The sequence below is a fragment of the Coturnix japonica genome, chromosome 2, assembly GCF_001577835.2.
Source record: "Coturnix japonica isolate 7356 chromosome 2, Coturnix japonica 2.1, whole genome shotgun sequence".
NCBI lineage: Eukaryota > Metazoa > Chordata > Aves > Galliformes > Phasianidae > Coturnix > Coturnix japonica.
Window position 1 is genome coordinate 53,893,623 of NC_029517.1, and position 11,497 is coordinate 53,905,119.

At 38.9% G+C, this 11,497-nt stretch overlaps 1 protein-coding gene across 1 annotated transcript in view; it reads left to right on the forward strand.

The window, feature by feature from the left end:
* The window catches only part of TRIO (trio Rho guanine nucleotide exchange factor), a 221,479-nt gene that overhangs the window by 53,819 nt on the left and 156,163 nt on the right, over positions 1–11,497 (forward strand). The window contains exons 2-4 of the mRNA XM_015854391.2: positions 3,089–3,163; positions 8,497–8,611; positions 11,152–11,344. Coding sequence (XP_015709877.1) covers positions 3,089–3,163; positions 8,497–8,611; positions 11,152–11,344 — 383 coding nt within the window. The remainder of the gene's footprint in view (positions 1–3,088; positions 3,164–8,496; positions 8,612–11,151; positions 11,345–11,497) is intronic.

An 11,497-nucleotide genomic window follows, 5' to 3' on the forward strand; every position in this document is an offset into this window, starting at 1 on the left:
CTATTCTTTTTGCTGTCTCAGTAAGATAATTCTTGTGAAACTGGTTTATGCCCTTGCATAGTGAGTTCGTGCGATTTCAGTTTGCCTCAGCAGAGCATCAGTGAAGGTACCTGAAAATGCCAAAGAGATTTCAGTATTCCTGCAGCAGTAACACATCTTCAGGGAAAGTGTAATTGTGTTTTTTATCTCTGTTCTGTAGTTGATCTGTTAGCTTCAAAGATGCATGTGCCACTAGTTCATCTGTAGCCTTTGCTTGTGTGGCTATGACCAAATCCTGCAGTGCAAGATGATTAACAGAGGTACTGTATCTGAAGGACCCCTCTGCCTTACACTGGGGCAATGATTCTCTCAGATGTGTGAACCACCGAGCAGGGCATCGAGCTGTTACTATGGATCTGAGTTGCTTGCTGTACCTCAGTGCTTGGGGACCTCTGCTGTGTGATGCAATCCTTCAGTAAGCGCTGGGTGGTGGCACTACTCCAGTGGGAGGCTGTGCTCACGGAGCTCTGGGAATTTGTAATTCTGAACACTTACTGCGGAGAAGCATCTCCTAAATGGAAGAGGGCTCCTTGTCCACGTGCTCCTTCAACTACTTATGCTGCATATTAATTAGCATGATTTGAGCTCCCTCCTCCCAGCAGGCAGTTAGAGGAGTGTCTGTATGATGTGCGGGGCAGCAGCAGGGTAGGTGCTGCCTATTCAGAGCATTTAGCCATAATCAGGTCTTCCTTCCATGGGTGCTGAAAGGGTGATGTTCCTGTTTGGGGAATAGAAGTGTCTGTGAAAGATGCAAGGATAGGATTCGTTATTAAAATCCACATTCAGAGTAAAAAAAAAAGATCATATTGGACTTACTGAGTGGGGAAGTGAACAATAAATGCGTACACACTGTGCCTGTAAGGGCAGCAGCGTGCCCACTGCTGCAGCCTTTGTCCATCATGGGGGATGGGGAGGATGATGTCATCTCCCGGCTTGGATGACGTCACCTCCTGTAGCGTGCAGTAGCGGTGGGTCCTGGCCACTCAAAATACGGTACTTTATTGCCTCATTCATCCTCCTTGCTCCCTGTGTTCCACCATCTATTGTAATCCCCACAGCCTCTTCTTTTAAGCTTTAATGCTGCGGAACTGGAATAAAAACAATGTGTTTAGAGCAGTATAGGAGTGCAGTAGGAGGGGTGATCCGAGGCAGTGAGCTGCAAGGATGCACAGACCTGGAGCCAGGAGTTGCCGCAGTGACTGGGCTGCTCACCTACAGCCACCCCTTCGTGCCCATAGAAATGGATGTGCTCCGGGCAGAGTAGGCTGTGCACCATCCGAGGTGCTGCAGGCAGGCTGGGGGTTGGAAGGAGCAGGCAGGGTAATTCTGGGTTAAAACAGAAAGCAAACACAGCACTAGTCACTGCATGCTTTGTAGGTGAGGAGAAAGTGTTTTCTACCTCCAAATTTGCTGTAAAGAAAAGGAATTTCTGTAGAAAACTGCAGGCTAAATCAGCATTAAGCTTACAGCAGACAGCTGAAAGCACAGCACAGCAAGCATTCAGCTCTGGAAGTGTGCCTGCATGCCCTAGCAGTCAGCTGAGACCCAAGTACTTCAGGATGGAAAAAGATATTTGCTGTCTCTTTAGATTGAGTTATTTAAGCCCAATGTTGTCTTAAACTCGTGGTTATAGCTTTAGTTCCTACTGAATGCAGACACAGTAGGAATCAAACAGTAGGCAGTTTCAGTAAACAACTGCTACTTCGTAACCAATACATTGTAAGTAAGGCAAGAGGCCCCTTCTGGGCCACCTGCAACCCTTGGGAGTCTTGGGGCTGACAGGAGGCGGATCCCTGCCCTCCTCAGCCATGGTTGGCCTGGTGCTGCTCCTGGCAGGGTGCTGCCTGAGGGAGCGCTGCGCTGCTGGTCTGCTGCTCTGAGAGCTCCTGTCCGGTCTGGGATTAGTTGTGTTGTGGCTTTCACAGGGAATCAAACATGGAACTAGCTAGTGAGATTTGTTCAGTGTTGTTCTGTTTGCAGTCGGTGGGTGGTGAGACAATATCCCAGCTGAATGCTTGCAGTGAAATGGGAGGACACTGCTGTGGCCTGCATATGTGATATTTCTTATGATGTTTCTCTGATGCATTTTTAAAGAATGCCTGGTGGTTGCCAATCTGCAGTCCTCCATAGGAAACCTGTCATGCTGCTTCACTCACCTTTCAAGAGAGGTGAGAGCTGCTGAGCATCACTGACAGGTTCTGCTACCCCCTCTAGAAAGGAAGAGCAATGCATTTTTGGAGAGGCTGGCATGTGCATACCTGAGCTTGCTCTTGTAGTAACTGCTAGAAGCTGTCAATAATTAAGAAGCTTATTTTATCTCAGAATAGATACCATCTTCAAAGATGATTTGTTGCTGTTTAAAGGAAAAGTTCAGAATCTGGCCACAGTAATGCAATGGAAGAGAAGAGAAGGGCAAGCTGGTAATCTATGGCTTTGCAAAATTGACTGTAATCGCTCCCCCTAGGGACCACTTAAAACTGTGTGTGTGTAGAATTAACAAGGCAAAACGTGACTTCTTTTACAAGATCCTGCTCTTGTAAGGCAGCGGAAAAAGTGCAGCTTTATCTCTGATTCTGCTTGTAGAAGTGATGTAAGGAAAATCAAAGGTAAATAGTGATGTTGTATTAGGCATTTATTTATTTATTTTAATTAGAGGATGGAAAGTAGTTGGTTCTTGCTCTAAAGGTGTCTACTCTTATTAGCTTGATATTGCTCCTGTGCTCAAGCTAAAGTTTCAATGTTTGAAGTAACAGGAGCCAGGTGATACTTATAACTTGCAGATGAAAATGGCTAATGGCAGTGTTCCGTCTTTTACTGAGTCTTGCTATCATGCTATGATGTTTGTGTTAAGTTAGTCAGAGCGATGACTTGTTTATTGATAAATGTTAAATGTTTACTTTTTGCAGTCTTTTATTATAAGATTATCTTAATTGTTATTGTTTTAACACCGAGATTGTTTCCCAGAGGTAAATGTTACCCAGTACTTTCATTAAATGTAGTAGTTTGTCTCTGATTTTCTGACTGATTGCCTCCTATTGATGTTTTTCAGGGTTTCGCAAAAATGATGAAATGAAGGCTATGGAAGTTTTGCCAATTTTAAAAGAAAAAGTTGCATACCTTTCAGGTACAGTTCTTTTGTTGTATAGAGCATAACTGTTGTATCAGTTGCATACAAAGTGGTACTTTAAATACTAGAGCTGTCATTGCAAAAATCACAGAGATGTAGGACAGCAACAAATACCATTAGGTATCCCAGATGTAACATAAAGATTGGTGTGAAGGGATCTATAATAATAAAGGTATGTGTTTTCTTAAATGGAGAGCAAATGTCTTGTCCTGCAACTCTCTGCGTATCCAGTAATGCTACTTAAAACAAATTCCTGTGCTGAAATCATATTCCTTGATTCTTCCAATCAAGGAATCCAATTCTTCTGCTGGATAGTTTTACAGTGTTGGCGTTGTTACGGGTCAGTCTGAGGCATGGGGGAAATATCCTTGTTGCAGAGGTGAAGTTTCAGTGTGTGTCCTTTGAAGCACACATGTCTACATGGTGAAATGAGTTAGCATCTAATTTAACCTATCTTTTGCATAGACTTTGAATGTTAGTTGTTTATTTAAGAAGAAGTAGCAGAGGATTTACCAATGTGTAACACACTCTATAACTCAATAACTTTACTTGCTGGAATGATGACTGTCCAAGGTGCTTATTCTTGTGAACTGCATTTTGGGTCTGACTTTCTGAAGTAAGTACTTCCAAACCTGTTGGGATGAGTCAGCATCATTCTCTTTGCCATAACTGTAGTGTCAGATGACTTGGATGACAGCTTCACATTTAGAAGTTGGTGTTTATTTTTGTTTCTTCTGTTTTTGTTTCTTTTGTTGTTTGTTTTTGTGTGTTTGGTTTTTTTTTTTTTTGCGGGGAGGGGGTGGGAAAGGGAATGATTTATTTGGAAGTAAAGAAATAAGATTTATATTCGATAAAGCATAAAAAATAGTCCCCAAAATGGCTAGAGATTTGCTGTGGATCACAATGCTTGCAGGTGCAGTGAGGAGTTTACAGTACTTCATCCTTTCTGTGCTGCTAAGTATCATTCTAAAACAAAAATAATGTTTTGTAAAGTGACTGACATAACAGACCAGTTTTCTGATAATCTAGGTTGTCTTGATGCTTTTCCTTATGAATTATAATGTTGATGAAGTCTTGCTTAAAACTATATTTTCAGAGGAAAGGAAAAAAGTAAATGGAATTAAATACATAATTTTGATCCCTCGTTGATGTTTTGTTTTGGCCTTCCTTTATGGCATTTCAAAAAAGAAAAAAATCTGTTTCCATTCCAAAACCCCTACATTTCCAGATTATCCAGAGCTTAGTTTAGACCCCTTAGGAGGGAGGTGAAAGATGATAGGCTTTCTCTAATGTGTGCTTTTAACCATTTGGCCTTCTCAAAAGGCACTAATGCTGTGAAAGTAAAGAAGGCTAAACGTAAGCCGAAGATGAATTCAAATGGAGATGATAGATTATTAACCATGGGAGATGAGGAGCAGGCAGGCAGTAACGATTGCTAGTGAGCCAGTGTGAGGGTAGTTAACTTCTGATAGAAGAGCAGACCAAACAGCTCTGGGCAATGAGTTTGGCTGGAGGTAATCTGCCAAAATCCATACTGTTTCACATTTCCATTGCAATTGGGTATGAAATGATCAAAAAACATCAGTAATACAAGCAATTTAAACAAACAGTGCCCTCTCAAAACCACACCAAACTAACACCACCACTGGGGCTTATGCATTTTGGAACAAGGTCTGTCAAACCTTATATCTGGGAATATGATGTTATGATGTGGAATACTGATAGCAAAATTACAAAATTATCAAACCATGACAACAAATATGTGAGAACATTGGACTACTGGCTTACAGAGGCTTTCAGTGTGCATACTTTGTTTCATTCAGAAGCACAACTTCTGCTTTAGTACTTGGTATTAGTATTTACAGGTAAAATAAGTAGTTAAGGTTTGTAGAGTAGGAAAGAGCTTTTGGATTCCACTGCAGTCTTTATACCTAAATAATACTCTTCATTCAAGCACCAGACTGTCTCACTGATAGCTATTTCCTAAGCCATTCTTGAAATAAGGTCCTGAACCAATCAGGAATCTTAATACACTAAGACTTAAGGCCTTTAATATCAAACACCTTCTACTGAGGTACTACTTTTACTTTGGCTGCACTGAATTGTGATTCAACTCTATATGAGCTTCCCTTTTTGTCTCCAGTAGGTGCTTCTTCAATCTGTTTTAGGCTGTAATTCTAAATTGCTTTGTTTCAGTCTTTTCATTTGTTTGCATGTGTGCACATTTTACACATCTGCTCAATATGAATTTTTATTTTATTTTTTTTGCACAGTCTGATCACTTTTGAAATGGCTGTTTCAGTCACTGCTTTTTCTCTGCCATAAACCACAGTAGGTTTGATGTGATTCACTCTTGGGTTTCTCCTTCATCGTCACAATCTAGTCTAGTCTCTTTTAGTGAACTGTTAATGACATGTTTTTGTAAATGAAAAAGATGAGTGGGTTTTTTTTATAGTCTAGTATATCTGAATATGTATTTAAAGAGAAGAGAATTCAACTACCTTGTCTCTGTTATCTGTGGCACAGAGCAGGGTAGCAGACTTTTTTGTTTTGTTTCAAAGAAATACAAACTACATGCTGTACAATGGACAAATGAGAGCTATAGTGCACTTACTCATCTGTACTTTCTAAAATCTGTGGGCTGTGTGCTCAGTGTCCAGTCTTGAGCCTCCCCATTGAAGCTCTACGCGATTCCCATTCTGTTATCAGTGAGTGGGGATAAGAGATGGGCACCTCCCTCTCCATAAATATCTGTTGCTTAGATTTGCTTAAGTATTTTGAGAGTAGTTGAAAAGGCATTTTCTAAGAAAAAAAACTACACTGTTCAACCTGATCAGTTTTGGTGCCATTTGGAGACCATTGACAAGACTGCTGTTAGTGATGTAAGCTGGACAGAAGTGATTCATGTTAGCTGACTCATGTGAGTTGATCAGCTACTTGTATGACACATCTTGGCATAAACAAAGAGAATATCTCAATACCACGGAGGTTTTGTACAAACGAAAAAGGGTAGAAATGGAAGTCTGACTGATGAAAGCAGTAGCTTAATATGTTTTTGTAAAACCGAGACAAAAAGAGGGCTGACTTGAACAAAGGCTATTGTGAGACAGGAAATTCCCACCTGGTGCCTAATGCATTGTTACTTTAACGTTCCAGTTTGTGTATGACACAGGAGCATCAGGAAGAAAGGAAATGAGAGTAATTTATTGGATAAGGCCTAAGTTTGGCTCTCCAAGCATAAAGCTGATAAAAGCTTTAGCAGATGAAAAGAAAAAATAAAAAAAAATGTTGTATTCTAAAGCCCTAAGCTTAAAACTTAACAATCGTAATATTTGGTTTAAAACTTGATAGTGGAACTAATTTTGCCAAAAATTGAATCTGTATTCATTTTTTCATTAGTCATCTAGACCTGAAATTTGTGTGATGAATTTTGTCTCCAACAATTGAAAATTTCAGGATGTGATTTATCTGGAGTTTATGAACCACAGTTTAAAAATGATGATGATTATTTTTTTATTATGATTTTTTGTGGTGTACATGGCGCTGGGAGCCATGTGAGACAGTGTCCAAAATAACCTAAACAAAAATCATATTTCTTTTCTCTTTCATGGTGGAAAATAACATGATAAGGTAGTTGATTTGTAGGAAAGGCCTTGAAGGCAATCTGAGAGGTCTGTATATAACAAGGAATTTGTTTAACTTGGAGAATGTTAAGACAGTATAATGTATCCTCTTCACTGTCAGCTTCTGCTTTCGGAAGAAGTATTTCTACCTTGAGCAATCAAATACTTTCTTAGGGCAGTTCAGATTAGTAATGTTTTCTAGTTGAAACCTAAACTTTGTAAGTGTATAGCTGAGGGAAGCATTACGGGCTGCAGCAGCCTTATAGCTAAGATCAGTAGCTTTGAGGTCTGCTGGCCATTCTGGAGCTGAGCAGAGGCTTGGACTGCTTCTCTGATCCTTTGTACTTCCTTTCTCGGCTTCTGGCCTATCTTTATCCCATCTCTTGCTATGCAAAAATTCTCAGCATTCTCTGAGATGAAATCCCGTCAAGGCTAAACTTAACCCTCTCCACTAGAGTTTAGTTGTTTTTGCTCTCTTATCCTATTTAAGAGGGTCATAGAAGACAAGAAGATGAATTTCCTTTTATGTTTAGGTTTCTGACTCTGCAGCTTGACAGAAATCGGAAGCAGCTTTTCCTTTTCTGAGTTTTAGTTAGTGACTCATGGAGCATGTGCCCAGTACAGGCACTCTGGGGTCCTGGGCCTTGGGTCTGCAGCAAGCATGCACAGGTTGCACTGGCGAGGACACTGGTGGATGTCCGAGTAACTGGTTCTATTCATTTCCTCTTGGTCTGCCTTTATAAGGAGTTATTTAAGACTCTCTTAATAACCTGCTTTTACAATGAGGAGCTAATTAAATGAGAAAACACTTTGGGCACGGGATGGTGTTTCTTAGTGTTTCTGTCGGACAGGAGAAAACAGCCCACACACATCTGTAGTTGAGAATGTATATGTGAAATTCAGTTTGTAGGAATAGGTTGATGCTGTTGTGTGAGTGTCACAGAGAGGGAATACTGAAATACGTGTTATATGGAGTAATAGTAACATTTTGTTTTCACAAGCAACTATTTGATGTAAAATAGCATTTTCATTTTGACTACAGTAAATACATGCAGTGTGACAAATAAGATGGATACATTTCTCTCAAAGTCACATTTTCTTACTCTTTGTATTGAAAGGACTCAGAATTTCCTTGTTTTGCATTGCTAACAAAATAAAAAGAACTATTAAATAACAATTCAAAATCTGCACATCAGAATAAGGTGAAAATACAAACAAAATGCTTTAATGGTACCTATATACTCATCTGGTATATTCTACACCTAAACTTCATACTAGTTAAAGAAATTAACGTTGAGAGTATTCTCTAAATGCTTGCTGAGTCTACAGTTAAATTTAATCTGTGTAACTGCTGATTCAAAAGTTAAATATATAATAAAGCACCATTGCTAGAGGTATCAGACCATCCATCAAATGGAAATGCTTCTGTAGTATGTATGTGTAATACTATAGTTATTCTTTGTTTCAATTGTTTTAATTTATTTTTGACAGATACTTCCTCATTGTAGGAACTGGGACAATGTGCTCACTGATATTCCCAACATGGAATCTAAATGACCGTGTTGGCACTTAACTTGAAATCTTTTTAAAATGGGTATGCATTCAGTAGCATAGGAATTAGGTTTTCTAAAAGCAATATAAAGACTACGTTTGCAAATCAGAATGATGTTACACTGTGGGTTTTTTTAAATGTGTTTTATTTTTCAGGTGGCAGAGATAAGCGTGGAGGCCCCATTCTAACGTTTCCAGCACGTAGTAATCATGATAGAATACGGCAAGAAGACCTTAGGAGACTAATTTCATACCTAGCTTGTATTCCAAGGTAAGTGCTGGTCACTTGATAGACTCAGAGGCTTTGCAGAAAGACAAATACAATGTACTTCAGTGTACTCGCAAGCTAGAATATATTGTATGGACTGAGGTTGTCACAGTGCTCCTGTCTGTTAATTGTGTCAGATAAGTTATTTCATCCTGATGCAAGTCAGTAATACCTGGGAGAAATATATGTAAAATTTCTTGTACAGGTCTCAGATAAAACTGCAGAGTTGTCTGTGAAAGTATTGATGTCAGTGAATTATAAAAAAATTAAGCTGTTTATTACAATGCATTATTACACAAATCACCAAATCTAGTGCTTGCACATTTGTGTGTATGTACACATATATATTCCCTCATGGTTCAATAGATATATATTCTTCATTATATGTACATTGTTCAGATAGAGCTTTGTTTTGAGTGGTACAGCTTGCAAGAAAAGTGAGCCTTAGACCCTGATTTTAGGTTTATCTCAGATTCTGCCAGCATCTGATACACACTGAAGCAATTGAATATGCTTGAATATGTTTGCATGTGAGATAGCAGTTGTCATCATAGTTAGAAAAAATTCCTGGTGCGGTATACCTCAATACAATTTCTTATACAATAATAATTTTTTTTTGGTATAATAAAATAATAATATTTCTATGAGTTCCCAATTTGTAGTCATTTTTCTTTGCGTCTAATGTGTCAAATGTCAGTTTCAGATTGGCATAAGTCATTAAGCAAAGAAAGACAACTCCCCCCAAATAAACATTCTAAAAGTCAACTTCAGTGTGGCTGTGGCCTTCCTATGGAGTAATTTTTAGTAATTCTGGTTGTTGTGGTTTTTATTCAAGCGCAGAGGGTTTTTTTAATCATTATTTTTAATTATTTTTTATTATTAAACTGAGAGATTTGGAGAGATAGAGGAAGGAAAAGGGGAAGAAGTCTTGAGATTTTTACCTCTGAATTCACTGGAATTCATATTTGAATGTTTGATGTATATTCTGACACTCTAGAGCTTCAAGTTACTGGATAAGTTAGTAGATAATATGCATCAGAATAGGCCCTAGAGAGTTTTCTAGAGAGAATCTAGAAAAATATAGCTGTGCTCTCAAGAAGGAATTTAGCAACAAAATAGATTTAAAGTAGAAGCTTTTTCACAAGCCCTTTTTCACAAGGGCTATGTGATTGAGAATGGGGGGCCCATCTGCATCACATGGTGAGGGGCTGCTTTGTGCAGCCTTGTGGATGACTAGGTGCATGCCTCACAAATTAGTGGCAAGCTCTCTTACTCATGAATGGATAGTTTGTGTGGGAGGGTAGGGATAGGTTGAGCAGCGCTCAGAAGTAGTGTGAAGCTTTTCAGTAGCGAGTGTGTCTTAACTTCAAAACAGTATTTGTATTTGTCCTTTTAATTTTGTGATGCTCTTACAAATATATATATATATGGTGTGATCAGAAAAATTTGAAGTTATAATTGGCTCTGCATGTGTTCCTCTGTTATCATTGTTATTTTTGGGCAGATGGGAGAGACAACAATTATCATGATAAACTCCTTTTTAAGCTGTTTTTTTCTAAAGCCAACATTAAAACAACTCCTCTTCTAAGGAAGTTATATTGCTACTCCTTTCAGCAGCACTTCAGCTCTCCAGAGTCAGTCATAACTCAACTATCACATAGTGTGACCAACGAGACTGTGTAAAGGATGCCAATTGAAGTGTTCTTACTTCCTGGAGAGTCTAAAAGCCTCGCCACACAAATTCCAGAACTGCGTTTATGTTAGTCACATCCCTGCGAGAGATTCATGTACTCAGACCGTGGACGTTTGGTCTTTTTTGGTAGTCTATTGGTTATGACTCGATTTTGAAATACATTCTCTTTTCATGTTAACCTGTTCCTGTTGTTCTCCTGGAACAAAATCAAAGTTTCTGGTGTTGGTGGTGATCACTGCTGTTGATGAGCTGTACAAAGTATACTAAGTGCACAAGAGAAGAAAAGAAACGAAATCTGCTGTTCTCAGTGGAGTTGCCAGGAAATTTGAGTATAAGCTCTGCCAACTTCTGGACAGCAAAAACAAGCTCAAATTTTGTAGAAAGAAGTTGATATGATTTTCTTCACAATGATAAAATACTTCCTTGTCCATCATATATCCAGAAACTGATCTTGTCACGGAAGTGATTGTCAGTAAGGGTTTTCATCTGCAGACTGTTATTTTTAACTCTCAAATAATCTGGGATATCCAAAATGGTTTACTGAATATTGCAGAAGTGGTAGGTAAGAACAGCTTATCAACTTCTGTCTTTTAGAGGTTCCCCTCAGTGATTAGAAAAACATGGACATTATTATCAGTAAAGCGTGTGCTCAACAGAGACATCTGTAAATGAAATTATGTATTGGTGCTTCTGTAAATGGTGACTTCAGTGTATGTGTGGGGTGAAAGTGATGCAAGTGATTGTTCATTAGGTCAGCACACTTCAACTGGGAAGTGTGTTGCTGTTAAAGTGCTGTCTGTGTTTGAATTTGTAACACTTGTTTGATAACCTTTTCTTCTTTCTTCTGCAGTGAGGAAGTATGTAAAAGAGGATTCACTGTCATTGTAGATATGCGTGGGTCAAAATGGGATTCTATAAAGCCTCTGCTGAAGATTTTACAGGAATCCTTCCCATGTTGTATTCATGTTGCACTGATAATCAAGCCAGACAATTTCTGGCAGAAACAGAGGACTAACTTTGGCAGCTCTAAGTTTGAGTTTGAGGTAATTTCCCCTATGCTAAGTTAAGTGCATTTATATTTATTTCACTATTTAAGTACTCACTACCAATTGACATTCTCAGGTAAATAATGTTCTAGGTGAGAAGAGATGTAGATGAGGCCCGTTGTTCTACAGGGAATGTAGTTTCTTTCATAT